Source organism: Anticarsia gemmatalis, chromosome 28 (assembly GCF_050436995.1).
Source record: "Anticarsia gemmatalis isolate Benzon Research Colony breed Stoneville strain chromosome 28, ilAntGemm2 primary, whole genome shotgun sequence".
Lineage (NCBI taxonomy): Eukaryota > Metazoa > Arthropoda > Insecta > Lepidoptera > Erebidae > Anticarsia > Anticarsia gemmatalis.
The window spans coordinates 3641772-3666229 of NC_134772.1; the positions used below are offsets into that span (position 1 = coordinate 3641772).

At 37.8% G+C, this 24458-nt stretch overlaps 1 protein-coding gene across 1 annotated transcript; it reads right to left on the reverse strand.

The window, feature by feature from the left end:
* Positions 1–648: 648 nt before the first annotated feature.
* Positions 649–20824, reverse strand: LOC142984741 (43 kDa receptor-associated protein of the synapse homolog). Its single transcript, XM_076132499.1, has 12 exons — positions 20651–20824; positions 9053–9137; positions 8729–8844; positions 8223–8305; positions 7541–7710; positions 6984–7135; positions 3974–4096; positions 3356–3539; positions 2619–2819; positions 2120–2229; positions 1471–1651; positions 649–843 (listed from the first exon to the last, which is right to left on the reverse strand). The coding sequence occupies exons 3-12, from the start codon at positions 8764–8766 to the stop codon at positions 649–651; spliced, it is 1437 nt and encodes a 478-aa protein (XP_075988614.1). The 5' UTR covers positions 8767–8844; positions 9053–9137; positions 20651–20824.
* Positions 20825–24458: the final 3634 nt, after the last annotated feature.

Sequence of the window (24458 nt, forward strand, 5' to 3'; positions counted from 1 at the left end):
ATGGTGCACGATGTGCGCGCAGGGCAGCGAGGCGAGCGGCTCGGCGCGGTCGGCGAGCGGCTCCCGGCAGTGGGACAGTACCATGTTACAAGCGAGTGTGTACTCACGCATGGTGCACGATGTGCGCGCAGGGCAGCGAGGCGAGCGGCTCGGCGCGGTCGGCTCCCGGCTCCCGGCAGTGGGACAGTACCATGTTACAAGCGAGTGTGTACTCACGCATGGTGCACGATGTGCGCGCAGGGCAGCGAGGCGAGCGGCTCGGCGCGGTCGGCGAGCGGCTCCCGGCAGTGGGACAGTACCATGTTACAAGCGAGTGTGTACTCACGCATGGTGCACGATGTGCGCGCAGGGCAGCGAGGCGAGCGGCTCGGCGCGGTCGGCGAGCGGCTCCCGGCAGTGGGACAGTACCATGTTACAAGCGAGTGTGTACTCACGCATGGTGCACGATGTGCGCGCAGGGCAGCGAGGCGAGCGGCTCGGCGCGGTCGGCGAGCGGCTCCCGGCAGTGGGACAGTACCATGTTACAAGCGAGTGTGTACTCACGCATGGTGCACGATGTGCGCGCAGGGCAGCGAGGCGAGCGGCTCGGCGCGGTCGGCGAGCGGCTCCCGGCAGTGGGACAGTACCATGTTACAAGCGAGTGTGTACTCACGCATGGTGCACGATGTGCGCGCAGGGCAGCGAGGCGAGCGGCTCGGCGCGGTCGGCGAGCGGCTCCCGGCAGCGCGCGCACGCTGGCGCCGCCCACGCCGCCGCCGCGCGCTTCTGCCGCGCCGCCGCCTCGTTGTCGCCCAGCCCCGTGTAGATCTCCGCCAGACGGAGCCGGACGCGGCGGACAAGCATCTGGAGATAGCATAACATATTAAGCCCGGTTCCCACTGCGAGCAGAGTGGACCCATTAATGACTCCGATAAACTCGCAAGCGCAAAACTTCATACTTGCCGACTATTTGTTGGTGAAACACAAGTGCAGATGCAGTTTACCGAGCTTTAGAGAGGCTGGGAAGGGTTAGAGGATTACTTTTGTTGTGTTTTGTCTTCGGTGCTGTCTGATAGACCCTATGGTCACTACCAAAGATGATTTTTGAAAATACGATAGGAATATGAACTGGAATCAAGCTGAAAATCATAAAAAAATATCAAAAATGTGTTACACAATTAATAAGTAAGTATGTATTTTTACTTCGACTTCGTTTGTTTTATAAATCCCATGTAGTAATTTAAAACAATTAGTATTAGTAGGGCCTTTTCTGACTTTCTGAGCAAGCATTCCAGTCACTCCAGGTCACTAAAAATAACTTTTTGTCTTAAATTAAAGTCGATTCCGAAACTCGTAATTAATAGTGACACTGCTATTAGGGAAACCTGAAGGAAAACAAGCATTTTATATTCATCATACACGCCGCTCATACAAAAACTAGACCAAAAGTATCACAACTATCACTACTTCACCCCCTATCTCCCCCCCTACCTTAGCTCCAACAGAGGTGGCGACTTCCAGCAGCCGTGTGTTGAACTCCAGCGGGCGACAGTTGCAGATCCTGCCCTGCAGTCGCAGAGCTTCCAGACATCTTGCTGCTCCATCCATGGCTTCCATCTGAGCGAGCCGGTCGCCCAGTGCCTGGCCTGCACCCATTGCTACTTCGTAATGCCTGGACAACAAAAAAGTACTAATTTATGTAAACATAAATAAATATATTTAACCTATGAAGGCATGTGAGGTTGAGGAAGACGACGTCAAGGATAGGGCGAAGTGGAGGAAAGGCTTAAGGAAGGCTGACCCCACAATCATATGGGACAAATAGCCAGGACAAGAGAGAGAGAGAGAGAATGTTCCACTGCTAGACAAGGGTCTTCTCTCGTAATGAGGAAGGGGTTAGGCCTTAACTCCATTTATAGATACATAACATATTATACGTACATACATAACATAAATCAATGCGAATGTTTGCAAGGATGGATCTTTGTGTTACTCTTTCTCGCAAAAAAAAAAAAAATGATGTAATTTAATAAACACTTAAACAGCTAGTTAATAACCTGGATAACACATATGACACCATTTGCGGTGCACATTATTGCGGGCAAAAGCTAGTACATATATAAAGAAGGGTGGTGCATACCTAAGAGCCTTCCCAACATCACATTTCCGTCGGTACACGTCCCCTGCGATACGAACAGCGCGCGCGTAACAACCCTGGTCTCCTGCCACTGCTGCCAGTCGAAGAGCCTCCTAGAATATGGACATAAAATATTTAACTATAAGAAAGTTGCCGTCACAATTTGTATTTATAATTTTCTAATTTTTTGTATTTATAGTTAATCCGAAAATTATAAATATATAAGCGAATATATTTATAATTTTCGGATTAACTAAATCAAGAAAATCCTTACTTAAGTTGATCAATGTTACTCGATATCAGTCAGTCAGCTATCTATCTATCGTATGGTCAGTGGTTAACCTAGTGTCAAAGCTGTTCAAGCCGTCCGATAGGTCTTTGACGTGGCCTAACGACTGTTACCTTACGAGCCCTTCGAACGGGCGTCTCCGTGCTTCGGAGGGCAACAAAAAAGTCGGCTTGAACAACTATGACATTTAGCTGTCAAATGGAAAAAACTTACATTGCAGTAATCGTGAGCATCACCCAGTTCCCCACGGGCCCTCAGAGCAGCCGCCATCTGGAGCAGTGCGGTGCGATGGTGACGGGTGTTCAGGTCAGCGGCGCGGGGCCCACGTCCGAGGTCACAGGCTCGAGCTGCACAAGCCACCGCGCGCTCTGCGTCGCGGAGACGACGCCACAGTTCTGATAGACCTACGTATACCTGGAGAGAAGAAAATGGTGTAAGGGAGCATTTGCAATTGTAGCAGATAGTTTTTTAACTATACCAAGTCCCTGAACTATCTTTAGTTCCCGGGTTGGGCGAAAGTGCTATTGGTCTTTTCTTAATTATATTTTAAATTATTCTCCGCCTTTTTTTGAAGCCGGTTATAAATGTATAATCTATAGTGGAGCGATTGGGCCTTAACTGATTACATATTTTTGCAAAAATGGCGTCGCCTTGAGAATAGCAGGCAAAAATAGCCTGAGCTGTTTTTTTACAAGCAATAGAAAAACGCAATTAAGAATTTTGCAACTACTTATATACAATTGCTATAGTAAAATATAGGCCTGTTTTGCTTTAGATTTATACATATATTGGATCATTTTTAGAGAATAACTTTGATAGGCCTATTTCATTCAGACGTAGGCACGTTTTTAATCATTTGTAGGGAATAAGTCAACAGATGAAATTTTAAGTTTAGGACGCCTTTGCCCTGATATTCTCATAAACTACTAAAGTTGAACCAAGCCATGTACCTGCAACAGCAGCGTATTATCATTCTGCGCCTGTGCCACCGCCAGCGCCTTCTGGAAGCCGTCCATGGCCTTGGAGAAGGCACCCAGCTCCAGACTGACAGCCGCCACTGTGAGATGAACGCATCCTGCCGTGGAACCACCGCCGCAGTCATTGTACAGCGCTTGGCGAGCGTATGAGAGAGCCCTGAAAGTAGAAATTTTGTGCTGTGAAACTTTGACCAGCATTTCGAAGTTGAGGGGATTTAAGGGAAGTGCCTATTGTTTAGTGCAACTTTTAATTTAAAAGCGGCAATCTTAATAAGCTAAGCAATTAAAGATTTCTTCGTTGGGTAGGTCAAAACGACTATTGCTTAGAAGGGAATAATAACAAACTACACGGTGACTAGTAGCTGATAAATATTTATTAATTATTTAATTTGAAGAATTAGCCTTCGCATTGTTAAAGCCTCAAAAAAGTAATTAAAGTTTTCCATGCATTAATCAAGCCCCAAAAAAGCAAAATAAAAGTTACCTAAAAAATTTAAAATCAACATAATCTTGTACTATAAACATAATATAAAGCTATGCGCTATTCTGTATTATACCGAATAAAGGTATTATAGTCAGTTTAGTATTTACCTGTCAAGTCCTCCCAAGGTCTGGTGTGCTCTCGCCAGGTTGAGGTAAGCTTCAGCTCTCATCGGCGCAGAATCCAGCTCTTCAGATATACTCAGCTGACGGTTCGCGAACTCCAAGGATTCTCTGCAATTGGAAACAGCTTTTTTATGACTTTTATTGACAAGGCACCCAAGGGTCTACTTTCTATGATAATGATTTCATTATGATGTCAATATGTCCACTGGTGGACTAAATACTGCTAAATATCCGTAAGACTAAAGATAGCCATAAAAAGCCCCTATTCCTCGGAAAGGAATGGATTGGTTTGAATAAAAAAAATATTTTTCAATGCTTTCCAATAAGGTAGTTGAGTGGGTTAACGAAGTTCATCTAAAATGCTCAGGCATTAATAATATTTTGTTCCTAAATAATGTTGAAATTGTAATTGTTACAGACTGAAATATTTTATTAGACAATCATTTAATAACAACGAAAATACGAAACCGTGACGTCACTATGTCGTATTTGTATTCTAAAATGTGTTAGTGACATTTCTTAAAGAGTAGCTGATTTGACTGGTAGCTCGCCGCCATTTTTAAAAGTCTGTTTGTAAAGAAAACTAAAATCTCATTAGGGTTTCCACTGTTGAAGAGCGCACTTATTGTTCCATTGGTATCCGCGTAAAAGACTTTGCTGTATAAAGTTCTACCCAGTTTCATCAAAATTCATTGAGTAGTTTTTGATTGAAAGAGTACGTTTGGCTTGCTACACACATATTCGGTTTGGCATTAATCGGCACAGCTGGGTGGTGAAACCGAATAAGTGTAGATGAATAAACGTTCGAGTAAAATGGCGAGAAATTTCGCGAAAATTATGAAAATCTACAGTCAATAATAGTAAAATAAGCCATTAATGTCCCACTGCTGGGCAAGGGTCTCCTCCTGTAATGAGGAAAGATTTAGTTAGGCATTGAGTCCACCACGCTGGCCAACTGCGGGTTGGGGACTTTGCATACCTTCTACAACTGTTCTGAAGAACTCACAGGCATGCAAAGTTGCATCACGATGTTTTCCTTTACCGTTGGAACAAATGATAATTACTTCTACTACAACTTCGAAAAGTCGTTGGTCAGTGTGTTGTCTCGGATTCGAACCTGCAGCCACTTGCGTAGGAGGTACCAACTTATACCACTGGGCCCTAATACCAGTTAATAATACTGCATTTTAATACTCTATTACAACAGTATTTCCGTAAAAAACTTCTCCACAGTAATAGTCGTAAAACTGTGAAAATGTAGCAATTACATTAAAATGTTTACGTTCATTATAATAACGTGTATTTTACAGACTTGATACTAACACGAAGTTTTGCTATGTAGCTAACGTAGTTGGCGAACTACCAAATAAGGTAGGGATTGCAGATAGCTTACAGTTTGTGGCTGATTATAAGCTGGTCTTTTGCTGCACGGAACAAAAAGTAATCTGAGAGGTATAAGCTAATTTAGGTGCGATAAAATTGTTTCTGGAGTCCTTTATAATATAACGATCCTTTATAATTCGTTGTTTTTAACTAACCTCTTTCTGTGTCCCACTGCTGAGCAAATTAATTCGATTGCTATTCCAAATTTTAAAGGTACTAGCCACGGTTCATAGCTTGAAATAGATTCAAATCATATTTGACCACATCACAATAAAAATAGTAATGAAGTGTTTAAACTGTTATATTTACTTCAGTTTTCACTTTTTCTGCTTAAATAAAATACATCATCAATTGCAAGTTTTTCAAATTACAATTATTCAATTAGAATTATAGCAGAAGGTCAGCAGCAAATTCTACGCCTGCCGTGTACCTTTCCTAACACACAAACAAAATATTCTTTTGACAACGTGCCAAACTCGCTCACCGTAGTTTATTTATCGTGATATTGTGATACTACCACATTACACCAACCGGGAAGAGAACCGCAAATGTATTATGTTTACTCATACTTCGATTGTATGAGAATGTTTCCTAGTACATATGTTTTATGTTTTATGCGTAAAGTTTGCGGCAGAGTTTTGGAATTCATTTTACGCTCTGCGCACATACTGTATGTAAAAAATATAGGGTAAAGTTTGGAACTATATTTCCGATCATAGATATAGCGGCATTTGCAAGTCCTAAAAGTCTTCCCTCTACACAAAATAGCTCGGTATTTGGGTACCTCACGAGCTCACTCAAAGAAACCTAATGAACCGTGTACTCATTTGTGGAGGAGATTTTATTACAAGTTCATACAAACTATAATGCGAAAAGACTTTTTCCCCGACCTAATATATAAAAAACCGTATCAAAATACGTTGCGTAGTTTTAAAGATCTACCTAGGGACAGACGGTGAAAAGCGACTTTATTTTATACTATGTAGTGATAGGCTAGAAGGACGGTTTGGATGTTTCCTTTAACTATGTTAGGTAACGCTCATCATCAGAGATTTAGCGTTCACAGTCTTTACCACTTTTTATAAGAAGGTTTTTTTAGAGTGATTGAATTTTTTTTTTTTTTTTAAAAGACAACTCCCGCACTAAGAATTGCTCTTGTGTCGCGGGGACTTTTACAAACATACAAACAACGGACACAAAGCACAACCAGACCCGAAACAATTATTTGTGGATCGCACAAATAATTGCTCCGTGTGGGAATCGAACCCACGACCTCCCGTTGCAGTGGTATCGGCGTGGCGACCTAAACCACTGCGCCATGGAGGTAGTAATTTGTAGCATTGAATTCAGTAAAAAGGATAATCCTGTATTTTTTTATAATTTTGTTTTCCTAAATATGAACACCGTGAAGAAACCTTGCATGCCTAAAATTTAATACATTTATTGAGGGCATGCAAAGTCCCCAACCCGCACTTGACCAGCGTGGTGGGCTCAAGACCTAACGCCTCCTCCTCCTTTGGGAGGAGACCCTTGCCCTGCAGTGGGACAGTAATGGGATAAAAAAAAAATGAAAGTGCATTAGTACCTGAATGAATTAAGGCTATTCTCTTACCTGTACTTGCCAAAGTCCATATACGCCTGGTACAGGTGTCCGAGGAGCGCGAACTTGTCGCTGCGGTGTCTGACGCCGCGTAACGCTGACAACCATACTTTGACCGCTAGGCGCTGCTCGTTCTGACCGTAGAGCCGGACTCCGCGCTCGATCTACGAAGGCAAACACGATTAATTTATAGATTGAACGAGATTCCAGGGTGTTAGACAGACAAAATGGCCACTGGGTCAGGACTGCTGCAGACACCTTGGCAGGAATCAACTAGAAATTGGGCTCATGTCACTTTTGATTCTTGAAATTGAGCTTTATGAGCGACTTCAAAAAGGAAGAGATTTTTTTATGTATGATACTGTTTACGGTAATATTTCTCAATCTTATTTTTTATTACTTATACCTCTATTCTAGAAAAGGCGGACTAAACCCGGGCGGATTTATATAAACTCAAAGTTTTGTGATGCATATGACACATCATTTTAAAGGTATCTGAGCAAGTCTTTGGGAAAGTTCAAGACCTTGGGTCTTTTAGTATTAAGACTGTATTTTTCCACAGGTCTTACCTTTCTCCTAGCAAGATACTGGTCAAGCCGAGAGCGACAGGCGCGGAAGCAGTCGAGAAGCCCCGCCGCGGGCGGGCGGTGCGCCGGCCCGAAGCGCGCGCCCCAGCGCAGCGCGCCGTTGCGAGTCTCCCCGCCGCCGCCGCGGAACTCCTCCGAGAACGGGTATACCTCTGAAATATAATTACATGTAGTACACTCCATCATCTAAGTGTTGTGGTGGCTTGTATGGATGTGCTACTTTTGTGCGGCAATATACAAACAACCGATACTGTAAACGACTGCTGGGCAAATAAGTAATTTCTGAGCTTTTCTGTCAAGAAAATCTCAGTGATTGCCCGAAGTTAAGGAAGCTTTGGTTGCCTCGGAGAGCACTTAAAGCCATCGGTCATCCTCCAGACCTCTCACTATTCGTGTCGGTTGTTCCACAGGGCTATGGGATTAAGTCTGTATATTTGCGTATTGTGCACACACTAGGACACTATAAACAATGTCCGCCGATGCCGAATATCGGCCAGGAGTACATGAGTCAAATCTCATTATTTTTCGCAAATATAATTAATCTATTCATAGGATTTGATAGATACTTCATAACCTAATTAACACATAGGATAGATTATACCGTAGGAAATCTTATCACGTATAAAATTTAAAAGATAGCTATCTATATAAAGTAATGTCATACCTTGCTGTTCATCGAGATGATGTCTAGATGGGTCAGGCGAGCTGAGCAGTCGCGTTGCCGACAGCTGGTGCGCCGGCACCCCGCTACACATACAAGCAATGCAATAAGCACATATTGTAATACAATATCTTACTTAATCTTTTTTAAATAAGGATTCTCAAAAGCTGTAGGTTAGTAAATGCATGTAAAGTTAAAGTGTATTGATTTTAATCTTAAGAAAAGGCATACACTCATCCATCAATTTTTAATTTATATTCTTCTATAAGTTTAACCATACAACCTAACTAGATATAATTTTTTTCAACTTCTTTAATAGCAAACAAATTAGAAATGTAAATAGGTCTTATAAAACCCTCCATTTTGCCATTTCTTGATTTTGTTAGAGAATAGAATTCCCACAATCCCAGAATGAACAGACAATCCTTGATTTTTCAACTTTGTAGAAAATACCTCTTTTACTACGTGAAGTCCTATGCCCAGTAGTGGGCTAGTAAGAGGTAACTTACCCGAGGAAGTCGCGCGACTCTATAGAGTCCCATGACATTGTCCGCGGGTGGAGGCGACAACGTCACCTGGCGCTCGGGTGCATCGCGCCCTCCCGCTCACACACCCTTCTACCCCGCTGAGTGAGACAGAGACAAAACATATCACAAACATCTGCATAAAATATACATAATCATAATAAGCCGTTTAAGGCACTTTCATATACTTTGGCTTAACATTTGCAAAAAAAAATATGTTAAAGCCGCCTAATTTGGTATTTGATCAAAACCTTACAAGACTATGAACCCGATTAAACTAAATAAAAAAAATACAATGAAATAATTTACCTGACTTATGAGTAAATACAGGAAGTAAAACTTTTTGAGTCCATCGTGCTATCACTGCTTACACCCATCTGGATTGAAGATTAACCTGCAAAGAAAAAAATAATATTCATATGAAGTCTCTTAAAAATTACATAGATCTACAAATTAGTTTTTCTCTCCATACATAGGTATTTTGGTGCAACCAGGAATCTAGACAGACTGCAATAATAACTTGTTTGAATGCGGAAGCTCTTATAAATAAACATCGATTTCAGTGTCAGATTCAGTATTCTTGTCCTACTCATGACAATATTTTTTATTTGGGGTAATCGAACCTATAACACTCGCGTGCATTGGTGAAACAGCGGCGACTATCCTATTTCACCGAATATGAAATTTGATACACAACACAAAAAAGAAAGTAATTATTGTGATAATTCACTTTATTTAATGGAGTAAAGGATTAGTAAAACGATTTCCAGAATTAGGAAGTTAATTTATAAATATCATGACATTAAAAGTATTTTGAGTCTATAATTCGTCGTAGCGCTACGAAGCTACGAGTCTGACCTACGCCACACAAGTATGCAGCCTACGCGCCCTGCCTACGCAAGTGGCTACGAATCAAACCAATTCGCTACGAGAACGACCTACGCGAATAAATACCAACCAAACGAATTGGCTACCAATGGTATGAAATAATTTTGAATGATTTGCTACGAGTACGACCTACGCGTGCTACGATGAGCCTACGCAATTGTCGTACTACGCAACTTGTCACAATCCTACGCGAAATAGTACGCCTCGTGTAAATATTATAAATCCGAAAGTGTGTTAGTTTCTCCATCAACGTGAAAAACAGCAATACCGATTAAGATGAATTTGGGAAGATTTATTAGGGGGTATAATAAAATAAATTTAACACATCAATGTCCCACTGCTGGGCAAGGGTCTCCTCCCGTAATGAGGGAGGGGTTAGACCTTGAGTCCACCACGCTGGCCAAGTGCGGGTTAGGGACTTTGCATGCCCTCAATAAATGTATTAAACAAATTTTAGGCATGAAGGTCCTTCACCGTTAGAGCGTCTGACAATTATTTCTAAAACACGGTCTCTTTTAGTAATGAGTAGAATAAGAAGCTCCATCACGCTGGTCAAGTGCGGGCTGGGGATTTTGCATGCCTTCAAGAACTTTTAAAAGTACTCTCAGACATGCAAGTTTTCATCACGATGTTTTCCTTCACCGTTGGAACAAGTGATCATTATTTCTAATACACATACACATACACCCTACATACACCCCAGTTTTAAAGCCTCAATTAGTTACGAAAGAGGTGAATGCTTATATCAATCGATTGTGCATTGTATCTATCTATCTATCTATCTATCTATATCTATATAAATGAATTGCTGTTCGTTAGTTTCGCTAAAACTCGTGAGCGGCTGGACCGATTTGGCAAATTTTGGTCTTGAATTATTTGTGGAAGTCCAGAGAAGGTGTAAAAGGTGAATATATTTGAAAATGCGCGGTATTAAAAACAAGAAAGCGTGAGCGGGTCAGCAAATTATTAATAAAAAATCGTTTTCAAAATCCATTTTCTAAATTAATATGTTTATTTAAATCAAATCATGCAAATGTCTTTCGTATTATTAGATTTTAAGATGAGAACAGATTACAATAACGCTAAGAACGGAGCAATAACGTAATAACATGAAAATATATTTAAATAAAACATAAAAGACTAAGGCTTTGGTCTCATTGCGAGCGGATAGCGATTTAATCAAAGATGGATATTCAAAAGTGGTCAACGCATAGTCAGCCTGCGATTACGGCGAGTGCAATCTGCGCCGAAACGTTAGGTATTTTAACCCTAGAAATATAGTCTGCGTATACGTAAGCGTTTGCGAAATATCACTCTATCTTTCTTAATATCGCGTATGCATCGCTGTGTGTTTCGGACATTTCACTGGTCACTGGGGGCTACTGTGTGACGTACGTGTCAATAAGGTAATTTGCACCGAATTTAAATATAACGACGAGCGTGAGTCAATTTTACGCATGAGTATTTTTTCACTACTGTAAAATATAATTATCTTTCTAGGGTTAAGGTAAAATGCGTTTTCGTGTTAATTCCCGTATACTATTATCCATACTAATATTATAAATGCGAAAGTAACTCTGTCTGTCTGTCTGCTACTCAATCACGCCTAAACTACTGAACCAATTTGCACGAAATTTGGTATGGAGATATTTTGATACCCGAGAAAGGACATAGGCTACTTTTTACCCCGGGAAAATAACGCATTTCCCGGGAAAATTCAAGTGGCGAACGCAGTCGCGAATAACCAATATTATAATGACATTGAAATAACAAAATTCCGTTGTCATGGCAACTGTTTTAATGGCGGATATGCCTTAGCGCGACTTCGTTATATTAAGAGATATAAATAATTTTGAGAATATTTTTCCTGAAAAAAAAAACATATTTTATATCATCACGCTACGACCAATAGGAGCAGAGTAACAGTAAAAAGTGTTACAAAAACGTAAAAAATTCTGACCCATTCTCTCTTATGTGACGCAAGCGAAGTTGCGCGGGTCAGCTAGTACTTACATAATAATATAACTAAAGCATTTTGGATTTATATTTTATCATTACCAGTTTCAAAATTGTTCGTCAACTCACTTAAAACTATCCCTGAAATCGCTTTTTCGGGAACACTGTGACAAGGTTAAAAAAAACAAGGGTAAACGCAAAACCGTTTACAGACACTTGTATAAATTAGGTAATTTCAGCCTGAATTTCAGCCAGACACGAATTAGTGTGCGATATCAAAATATAACAGTAACTGTGTAATGTTATATAACTTGTTTGAAACTAGTTATTTAACTGATATTGTGATAAGGAAAACTGGTTTCGTTTTATTGTAAGCTGAGGGAATTATTTTTGTTTTTTTTTTATAGTTTTGGTTGATGTTGATATTTTTTTTGTTTTTGTTTTTTGGCCACGAAGCGGGGAGCGAACTTGACGTACAGTCAGCTCCAAAAGTAGCTGATCATACTCAATCTTTTGAAATCCTATATACTGAAGTGTGCACATAATATTATTCCATGGAAAAAACATTTTCTATTGATTGAAATGTTTAATTCTTACTCATTCTACCTGATTTCGATCAGTTGTTTATTAAAGTTACGTAACACAGAGGTTTTGAAAACATAAAGTTGTTCAGCTACTTTTGGAGCTGACTGTAACTATTTGAGAGATTCGTACCTCGAAAAAAACACAGAATAGTTAATAAATATTTCTTGCCAGCTCTTCTCATTGGCCCTACCTTCCGAACTGGTGGCAAATTTACTCTCTGTATCATTGACTATCATAAGTGCCAGAGACTTAACTTAATTGAGAGATTTGACTTAATTTTGATTTTGTATGTAATAAGAATATAATAATAGATGCTGGCAAAAACGACCTCAGAATTCTAAAAAACATGTCTGAACGCTACAATATTTAGCACATTACAAAGTTACTATCTTTGACAGACAGATGTCAGCATATCAAAAGAAATACTAAAAAACAAAATGCTACAAATGACATTTACATTTTTGACAGTTTGTCTGACATGTGACGTCACTCATTTAGTCGTGACATTGACTTGACTTTCTTTTTAAATTTCAAAAATATTATTTTTAGCGGACATACATAGATAAGCCATTATAAGGGTTCCGTACCCAAAGGGTAAGACGGGACCCTATAACTAAGTCTCCAGGTTGTATCTCATAAACCGTGATAGCTAAAAAGCTAACATTTTCACAAATTATGTATTTCCGTGGCCACTATAACAAGAAATTCAAAAAATGTTAAAAAATAAATATTAGGTGGGGGTTCCCATACAGTAAACCCGTTTTTTTTTAGTATTTCTCGGTACGGAACCCTTCGTGCGCGAGTCCGACTCGCACTCATATGCTTAGTAGTCAAGTCGAAGGCCCATAAGTATAGCTTAACAACTTTTATCTTAATTGACAACAACCATGATCGACTTTTTGCGTGCCCTCCGAAGCACGACCACATTCAGCTCGGTTTGTATACAAAATTCAGAATTTAGAACATCAGTATCCCCTAGGCTTATGCAGCTGACGGCGGCCTGTTAGATACAGCTATGTACATCCTAAATACTCAGAATTATTATGATCTATCTATACTAATATTATAAAGTTGAAGAGTTTGTTTGTTTGTTTGAACGCGCTAATCTCAGGAACTACCGGTCCGATTTGAACAATTATTTCAGTGTTATTATTATATCCCATTTATCGAGGAAGGTTATAGGCTATATATCATCACGCTACGACCAATAGGAGCAGAGTACCAGTAAAAAATGTTACAAAAACGGGGAAAATTTTGACTCATTCTCTCTTATGAGACGCAAGCGAAGTTGCGCGGGTCAGCTAGTAGTTAATATAAACCTTGCGTGCCAAGGCTCTCTACTATGTTGTCAGACTATAATCACATGTATTCAGAATTATACTACCAAATACAATTAAACAAGCTCATATTTATAGCGACATAACATTAAATCAGGCTAATTTCCCTAAATTATTACGTACGATTAAGTGAATCTTATAGCTTCTTGTTTTAGGGTGGTTTTCCTTCAAAGATGTGCTATGCTAGATGCGTTTGAATATCCACCAATTTGGTAGGTCTTTTTTTCTTTTGTAAAAAGACAACTCCCGCACGTACACTTGCTCTTGTATCGCGGGGACTTTTACAAACATACAAACAACGGACACAAAGTACAACTAGACCAGAAACAATTATTTATAGATCGCACAAATAATTGTCCACGATCTCCCGACGCAATGGTAGCGGCGTGGCGACCTTAACCATTTTCATCCCCTTGGGGGTAAAATTGATCAAAATCCTTTCTTAGCCGATGCGTACGTCATAACATCTACCTGCATGTGAAATTTCAGCTCGATCCATCCAGTGGTTTGGGCTGTGCGTTGATAGATCACTATGTCAGTCAGTCACCTTTGAGTTTTATATAGGTACTGGCTGACCCCGCAAACTTTGTTTTGCCATGTAAGTTTAAAAAAAAAATTGTCACTTAGGGGTATGAAAAATAAATGTTGGCCGATTCTCAGACCTACTCAATATGCTCACAAAATTTCATGAGAATCGGTCAAGCCGTTTCGGAGGAGTATGGCAACGAAAACTGTGACGCGAGAATTTTATATATGTACATATATATATTTTTTTTTGTGAATCTAAACCATTCTCAGATCCCCTTGAACACACAAAAAATTTCATCAAAATCGGTCCAGTCGTTTAAGAGAAGTTCGGTGACATATAAACAAGAAATGAAATAGTATTGGAAGCATGATGGGAGCATCTATAGCACATCTCTGATGGAAAAGCTCCCTTATAGAGGAAAGGAATAAGGAAAAGTGTTCCCCTATGACATAGTTAGGGAGGTTTTTGTTAAATAGCCCAAGTATTGATCTGAGGGTGAACGTGTCTGGATTTCGGATTTTTCGCTCGGTTTGGGGTCAAATTTGGGGGCAATGGGTCAGGGATAGGTTGAATCTTGGCTTTTGAATCGTGAAAGAGTTGGAGCAAATCGTGTCATTTTAAGTATGATTTTTGGAAATTTTTGTCAGGTTAAAAATGGAAGTTTAATTGGTATGGGTCAGCAATGGGTCTACCGTAAATTTGGACCCAGATGATGTTGGAACCAGCTTTTTACACGGAGCGACAGCCTGTCGGGATTCCACAACCCAGTCAGCTGGGTTATAACACGGTACCTCTCGTGTATCAGACGTTTAAGCTTCTCACTTATAGTAATTACTGACAAAGACCTTTGAAAATGAATGCCGGGACTCACAATTTACCGTGGCTTCTGAAACACGGAAGAACTCGATATGTATAAGATAGTCACCCGTCCATCGAATAACCTCAGCAAACGTAGCTTAAGTTCATTTATTTGGTTCTTGTTACTTAGCCACGAGTTTGTAAAATCCATCAAACTATTATCTAAATATACAGGGTGTGGCGTAAATAATGGATAATGCTTTACCAGCGCAGCGGATGGGCGACTTCCCGACTGATCTAAAAATTAAAATTTACCTCTGGGACAAGTATCATAGTTTTCGAGATTTTGGCCATTTTGTGTGTTTTTTATGAAAGCGATTTACGTTCTTAGTTTTTGATGCTGTGATCACAAATTAAATCCGTTTTTTGCAATTAAATCCTGAATTTATTTGCAAAAAACGGATTAAAAAAACACACCCTGTATACTTACGTATAATTCAAAGGTGACTGACTGACATAGTGATCTATCAACGCACAGCCCAAACCACTGGACGGAATGGGCTGAAATGAGTCTTCTTCTTATCGTATGGTTAGTGGTCAACCCGGTGTCAAAGTTGTTCAAGCCGCCCGAAAGGCCTTTGACATGGCTTAACGACTGTTATCTTAGTAGACAACAACCGGGACCGACTTTTTACGTGCCCTCCGAAGCACGGAGACGCCCAGTTCAAATACCACTATGCGGTCACCCATCTATGGAATGACCGCGCCAGGGATTGCTTAACCCACAGATCGTTTACTGACCGGTGAGCGCAACTGGCTGAAATGAGTCATGCAGGTAGATATTATGACGTAGGCATCGGCTAAGAAAGGATTTTGATCAATTCAATCTGAATTCAATTTTTTACTCTTTCACGCATATACTACTAAACCGATTACGATGAAATTTGGTATATAGGTAGCTGAAGACCCAGAATAACATAGGCTTTTTTTTCGGAGTTCTCAAGGGATCGGGATTATACGGGAAGGGTTTCCACGCGGACGAAGTCACGGGGGCGGCCTCTAGTTACATATAAAATCATTAGCGTCTATGGAAAACATCAATATTAATTTCAAGTATTTCTCTAACAAATCCATCAGTATAATACATTGTAATTAAGTTGTGAGTCTCACAAGTCTCACAACTTGGCCGACATAGAGTGACATAATTGTGCATCGGATACTAACTAACTGAGTTAACAGTTCACCCTCGTTCAGGCGGCTTTATTAGATAATACGCTTTCAGACGTATAGGTAAAGTTTGTGGAATTACTTATACTTTTAATATAATTACGCTGAGAGACGAGTGTATTCCTCTTCCACGAAAATCGATAATAATATTGCAAAATTGTAGTTTGTTTAGTTGAAGGCGCTAATCTCAGGAACTACTGGTGCGAGTCCAAAAAATATTTTACTGTTGGATAGCCTATTTATTGAGGAAGGCTATAGGCTATATAGCATTACGCTACGACCATTAAGAGTGGTGTAGCAACGAAAAATGTAACAAAAACGGGGAAAATTATGACCCATTCTCTCTTATGTGACGCAAGCGAAGTTGTGCGAGTCAGAAAGTGATTAACTAAAACACCAATGACGTTTCGAAGATAACTTTTATCTTTCTAATATTATAAATGCGAAAGTTTGTGAGTATGGATGGATTGATCGATAGTTTATTGATAGAAATAGTTTTTCCCAGTTGTTGTCTACTAAGATAACAGTCGTTAAGCCATGTTAAAAGCCTGTAGGGCGGCTTGAACAACTTTGACACCAGGTTGACCACTAACCATACGACAGAATAGAAAAGACGAAGAACAATCACCAAATAAATTTAAAACATAACCTTGCAGAAGTATAACCCAATTCTAAGCATTTAAAAATAATATCAAAGGCGAAGTCTTTGATTAAACAATGTCAAGAATATGGCCGCGAGAGCTGTATTATTTTATTTTTATTTTACAAAGCCGCCTCAAAGATTATCAAGATTATGAAGTAATTGCCCGCGGTTTTTAAATAAAAGCTCTTTTTGAAAAGGTCATAACCTAATTTGGTGACATTTGGAATGAAATGTGGTTGATTTTTAACCCCTGAAAAGTAATATAAGTGTAATTTGAGCACCGTGTGTCTGTCGATACTGTCATCAGCTTCCAGACTCACTCATGCAGCTGAATACCAGTATTTTACATGGAGCGACTGCCTATCTGACCTCCCCAACTCAGTTACCTGGGTTACGCCTCGGAAAGACTCGTTCTTTGACTTTCAAGCTTCTTACTACTGGTAACGACTGTCTATTTGAAAACGTCAGCCGGGACCCACAATTTAGCGTGCTTTCTTAAACACGGAGGAACTGGGTATGTTTAATATGGTCACTTATCTACAGAACAATCTCGGTAAGCTTAGCTTAACCTCAGAGATGGACGACGTGCGGCTGTTGTTACTTTGCCACATAAACATTTGATAAATAAAAATCAATCACTAAAATGTATTTACGCGCATTAACTTTTGAACAACTAGACTAAACTAGATACATCTTATTTAAAGTTTGCAACTGTAACAAGGTTTCTATGAGATCGATGGAATCTAAATTCACACGGGAACGGAATCAAAGGGATAACATAACCATTGAACAATTAGACTAAACTGGATTTATAAAACTTTTTTTTAATATGTTTGTAACAGTTAAACAAGGTTTGTACGTGATAGATTTGATCAAAACCCCCACGAGGATGGAATCAACGAGATAAAATTATACTGTACCTATCGGTTAGTTAAAAATAAAATAGGCAGTTATTGAACATTTAATTAGTATTGATTTGAACGAATCTCGTGAGATTGAGTGAGGTAACCTACATCGGTAGTTGAATATTGGATATCTCCGTAATGGCGGAGTACATGCCAAATGTGCAGTTAGTTTAGTATTGCATTTGCATATTGGATGTTCAGATCGTGTTCAGTGCTTTTGGGAATGGAGTACCATTACTATTACTTACTGCTATGGCCACTAAAGTCCATTTAGTTATATAAATTTATTTTTAGATACTTGAAGGACATGGTTTTGTAAATGTGCCGTAAGTACACGATTAATAATGTTAGACCCATGTAAGTGGGGCTATCGCCATATACCACAATTATACGAATCGAGTTCCTCCGTGTTTCGAAAAGTACGTTAAATTGTGCGTCCCAGATGTACTTAGTTTTCAAAGATCTTTGACAGTCGTTAACAGTAGTCAGAAGCTTGAAAATCTGACAACCAGTCTTCTTACCGAGGGGTATCGTGTTATAACCCAGGTAACTGTGTTGTGGAGGTCCGATAGGCAGTAGCTCCATGTAAAATACTGGTATTCAGCTGCATCCGGTGAGACTGGTAGCCGACTCCAACATAGTTGTAAGAAAGGCTAGGCTTAAAGTACAGAACCACATAAATAGCGAAAAATCTATAGTTTGCTACATACGTTTTGGACTATCACATCGTTCGCGTGGGAGGTATACATACGTTACATTGTAGGAGGCAAATGCTAAAATCATTCAGTTATCTCCATTTCCTATTTTCTTATCTATACTAATATTATAAAGCTGAAGAGTTTGTTTGTTTGAACGCGCTTATAACAGGAACTACTGGTCTGATTTGAAAATTCTGGCTATATATCATCACGCTACGACCAATAGGAGCAGAGTACCAGTAAAAAAATGTTACAAAAACGGGGAAAATTTTGACCCATTCTCGCTTATGTGACGCAAGCGAAGTTGCGCGAGTCAGCTAGTAGGAAACAAAAATCATATTTTCCCGTGGAAATCCTATACAGTCAATACCACCCTATCCCACCTTTCCTTGACTCCAATTTTACGACGTAAAGGGGTATGATAAGGTGTCTATATTTTCTGCAGTTATCTCCTACGAGCGTCATATATTTACTTATTTACGATGGCATGTATTTCACTTGCTTTTTACTCAGAAATATGGGTAAATGGTAACAAATTCTTTCAGATTATAAAGTGTTATTTTGTAAGATCCCGGCTGATATTGGTTTAGAAAGTTTGCAATTATACAAATAAGCAGACACAATTTGGTTGTTAATTTATCTATATAAGTATGTGTTTTGAAGTATATAAGTATGTTTATCAGTTGTCTAGTTACCATAGTACAAGCTCAGCTTAGTTTGGAATCAAATGACCGTGTGTGAGTTATTCAATAATATTTATTTATTTACATGAAAATGTATATATCTATTGGTGAAAGCCGCGTGAAATTTCGTTTAGTACATTTTATGTTTAACACGAACAGACAGACGGACAGACAGGGCGTGAGAAGGGTTTTACTATAGAGTGATACTAACAGACATTTTATGACAATATCTCACATTATATTTAGTATTTGACACAGATATTAAACTATTTATAGAGTATGTTCTATTTCTTCGCGGTTTTTTTATATCTTAATATATCCTGTCATAAAAATAATATGATGGAAATAGTTTGTCAATAACGGTTTATTACTTTAAAAATATAATGAAATAAAAAATATACGATTCGTTAATTTTGGAACACGAGAAAAGTTATTTAAAACGAAAAAAGTTTGTTAAAATAATAATTTATTATATTTTAGTAAGGCGTGGATTAAGCAATGATCGTAGACGTAATCATCGTAACATAATAGTAATGCGAAATTATGATGATGTATTTATTCAACTTTTACTCAATAACTACTGAATCTATTTACGTAAAATTCTGTACACAGATAGTTTATAACCTGAATTATCACATAGAATACTTTTTAACCCGATAAATCCTTTGACGCGGACTAAGTCACGGGGAGAATCTGGTATAAAAATAAGGTAATACAATCTACTTATGTATTTATTTATCTTTTTTTCAGCCCTTGTTTAGTTTGAAAAGTCACTTAGATTAGATCTATGCCCAGCCGTGGGACAGTAATGAGTTAAATGTTATACACGTATAAAATACTATTTAGTAATTAACTCCCACGCAAATATTACGACTGCAAGGCAGAGACATTTTCAAAAATAAAAAGCCTATAAGATTTTTTACAGTTCTTGAAAGTAAGTATATCAAGTCAAACTAACTAGGTCAGCGTATTAAATATATTCTATTTATTTTCCAATAATGATAGTACTTAAATCTAGTACTAAAATGTTTCTAAGGTGCCTAGATCGTCCTTTTGATCGTATGACCTAGGTCACGACGGGTAAATGTCATCTAGAAAATTAGGTCATACCCCTTCGATTTTAAAAACATTAACTTGCAGTTTTTCAATCTGGTAACATTTTTAAGAATAATTAATACTTTTAAAGCATTTTTTTCCTTTTTTATACGTATTATGTATATTTTTTTAATAATTACTATTTATTTTCCTGTAATTAGTTTTCTTATAAAGTAAGGGTTAAAATAATTATTTTTTTATAAAATAATTAAATTAAATTAGCAACTCCTCGATAAGTTGCGAAATCAATAATAATAAGTAACATTTATCAATAAAAATACTTGTTTTTAAACACATAATAATATTCTTTATCTATATATTATAAATCTACGACATTATATACATATATAAGTATATATTAAGCACTGTTACGGAGACATAACGAAGTAAATCAGTTTAGAAATATAGGACATCGTTTTTATCCCCAAATGAAGCTATTTAACTTAAATTTACTAGAATATTGCGGTTGAAATGAATAAATAGTAATTTAAATACATATTACACAACCTAGATTAAAAGTAGGACGCGTAAAAATAATATAAAAAAGACAAATTCATACTCACAGTAGACATTTTTACATTCGAAGCGAAACATGGTGTTATAATCACACAAAAATCACTGTATTTCATCAGACACTTATTAAATATAACTTTAAATATGTTTATTTTATTATTTTCGACGTTATTTATACACAATATTGTGTTATTTTGTTAAATTTAATGTTTAAAGTGTCCTTGCCTACGGATCACACCCCAATCGCGAGGGATGTTGTTCTAAACGAATAAGGAATGCGTGGAGTCGTTATTATGTTGTAAAAATGTTTTTTATGATATTGTTTAGGGCTGTTATAATATGTATGAAAGGTAAGTTTGATTTGGGTAAGAAAAAGGTTTGGTTAAGGTGAGTGCTTATGTTTTTATTGATGTTTTACGTGTATCGGTTAAGTTTAAATGGAAGTTTTGCTTTTAGTAAATGCAATTTGAAACTACACGTAGTAATATGCGGATATTTTGGGATGGTGATTTTGAAATTAAATTTTACGTTATAGTACTATATTCTTATTATAGAATCGGGAAATAAAGATAATTCAAAGCTATTTTTAAAATGATGTACTAATACGGAGTTTGGATTAAATTAAAACTATGACACCGTTTCTTACAGTGCATTGGCATTGTTATTATAAATAAGAAATACATAAAAATCACTCCTATTTTAAATTAAAATTACGCAAATATTCACTACACAACCATACCTAAGCAGCTGCTCTTTTAACATTTATTTAAAACCAAAACAAAACTCCAAGTTCACACAACACACCTTAGTCAAACCACACTAAACACGAATCAAACCCACTAATAAATTCTTTCAAAATAAATTATTAACTAACAACAACATCTCCACGCATCTCGCTGTGATGAGACTCTGTGTTAAACGAACTACGCACGCGCGGGACTTAGTACCGATTCCAGTTACTTATGAAATGGCGCTTCTAGTCACAACATAGTTCATTATGTTGCCGCTAGGAGCGCTGGTTGTCCGAGAGAAAATTTTATGGAAAATGAACCTAATAAGATTGAATTGAATAAGATTATTACTACTTTATGAAGTAAGTTAAAGCTGTTAGTTTATTAGAGAATAGATAATGTTGTTATTAAATAAATAATAAAATTTAACTAAGTTAGTACATTGACATTTTGAAAAATTCTTAACAACTTGTTTGAAAGTTAAAGATCACAAAAATATGATTAACTTAAAGTTTTAATGATCAAGAGCCTATGAGATACTTAAATATCTTTTCTATTTTGAAAGCCTTTCCCGACTGCAATAAAACAAATTAACTATGACTGAAAGCAGAATCAGCAAGAAATGCGATTGTTAAGAAAATAAGCAAAATTTCTAACTAATATTGACTATTTTCGAAATCATAATACCAATTTATCTTTGAAAATTTACACATAAAACATTTAAAAAAAATCATAAAATATTAATAAAAGATAGCAACACTAAGCTTATTTTGTTTTAAATTTGCGTGACATTTCGTAGTTCATACTGAAACAAATAGATGGCGCTGTCTACAACATTTCAGACGCGAATCTTTATTTAGATGGTTTACTTTGTGGTATTATTAATTGTGCTTTCAGAGTAATTCATAACATCACGCCTTCGCCGTGAACGGTCTGTTAGAAATATATCTTGCTACGCTTAACTTAAATTTAATTAAATATATTGAAATGTTTTGATGAGATACAACCGATGCGTGGCTTACGATGCTTAACAGTTTCATACTAAAAGAAATTCAACATATTAGCGATGGACTTTCAGTGCCCGAGCGAATCCAGGATATATTGGGCATATACTTATTATGAATAAAAGTTTTCAGTTTCTGTTGTCAGGCAGTCTCCAACTCGCTCTTATCCAATGTGGCAGACTCAAGGCGTAATCCTTCCTTTATTTTGGGAGGGAAACCTAGCCCTGCAGTGGAATAGTAAATATTGTAAAATATTATTATAGAACTCTCCTTTCCTAACCAGGAAAAACTTCAAGCTTTTGAATAGGTGCTAAACTATAATAATATAAACCTGATCCGCCTGTACCGAAACGAACTGTAGCGCGATTCTATCGAGAATCCAGAGCTTGACATTTAAAATGTACTGCAAAAATAGTTACTTCGACGCCCGCTAGTGGCGCTGAACTGATTTTAATAGAGAATTTCTCGATAGCTAGCCGGCTGTGTATAGTCGATAGTGGTAGAGCATCGAGTTACCGATTTGTCAATACCGACGCGTACTGTGTAGTATACGTAAAGAACCATAGCGGAACCGCTATCTATCTATCTATTGTATGGTTAGTGGTCAACCTAGTGTCAAAGTGGTTCAAGCCGCCCGCGCCCGAAAGGCATTTGACATGGCTTAACGACTTCTTCTTATCTTAATTGACAACACCCGAGACCGACTTTTTACGTGCCCTCCGAAGCACGGAGACGAGTTCAAATACCAATATGAATACCATCTATAGAATGACCGCGCCAACGATTGCTTAACCCACAGATCGTTTACCGACCGGTGAGCGCAACTGGCTATGAGCGCCTCCGGAACCGCTAAACCACCGCATCGTTGCCGCAACGGTCAAATTTACAAAAGCTTTCAACAGTGTCCACTGTTTAGTACTAAACTGGAACAAACCGTCGTACCCACATCACGTCTTATCTGTCCTCATCTAAATACATCTATCTCAATAGTTAAATCATTTACAATACGGTTCAGCGCCTTTTGTTCGGACAGGCAGTGATATGGCATAGAAATTTGGTAGTAATAGAAGTATTTTTATTTGCGTCTACTCCATGCGTGTAGTAAAAAGAGTCCTATTAAACTCCTACGTTAATTACATAAATAAATATAATTGGACAACTCACACACGATCATTTAATTTCCAAACTTAGCAAAGCTTGTAACCAAATAACTGATAAACATACTTAGTTAGGTATATACTTCTATATAATATTTATGTAGATTAATTTACAGCTATTAAAATCTGCCTAACTATTAATATGTGCTTGATCAAAATTGAGTAGGTAGTTGTTGCTTTTAGAAAGCTGTAAATATTTCAGTAAACTGTAACAGGAATGCCTCGAAATAGTGCCCTGTGGTGGACTTTGGTTGCACCTACGGATGCTTTTTTCCGGTTTTTCAATATTTCAAGTTTCATACTTTACAATAAAACTTGTTTAAGTATACAATTTGGCATAAATGTAAGTATAAAAATACACAAATATTTTCCTTATTTTGTTTGCTAGTAAACGCGTAGCTTCATCGTAACAACGAAAATACTATAATCCTTACATAAATTATTTCTCCAAAGCTCAGGAAACAACCTTTTTACACAAAATAAAATGCACACTAAATCTATACACACCTCTACGAGTTAATAAATAAGTAGTTCACATAAAAACCATATCAAAGACCACGCTATCTCATTTTAACTATAAAATTGTATTACGTGATAAAAGAGTTACTACTACACACTCTTAAACTTTCATTCTCGATTGGTCAACCATTATTTATCACCAAACTTTTATCCATAATCATGTTTTAAAATATAAACCAACGATAAAATAAAATAAACAAAAAGTATTCAAGAGTCACATTAAAAATCGATTCGAAACACGAAAACGAGATACATAAAAATGTCAGAGAGCTTTCGACGCAACAAATTTAAATGGAATATATTGCCGGCATCAATTTCAATCCAAACACTAATAAATTGGCATCTCTCAGCGTTGTGAGAGCTAGACAGTTTATTAATAGATTACATATTTTGTAAATCTCCGGCTGAGATCAACCCTCGGCTGAATTCAGTGTCGCGTGAGTCGCG

What these genes read in the sequence shown, in the direction of transcription:
- LOC142984741 (XM_076132499.1), bottom strand. Translation starts at nt 8,766, where the DNA reads ATGTCATGGGACTCTATAGAGTCGCGCGACTTCCTCGG. An exon ending in ATGGACTTTGGCAAGTACAG is followed by an intron (nt 4,097 to 6,983) that starts GTAAGAGAATAG and finishes TTCCAATTGCAG; the next exon opens with AGAATCCTTGGAGTTCGCGA. An exon ending in ACCTTGGGAGGACTTGACAG is followed by an intron (nt 3,540 to 3,973) that starts GTAAATACTAAA and finishes TTCTACTTTCAG; the next exon opens with GGCTCTCTCATACGCTCGCC.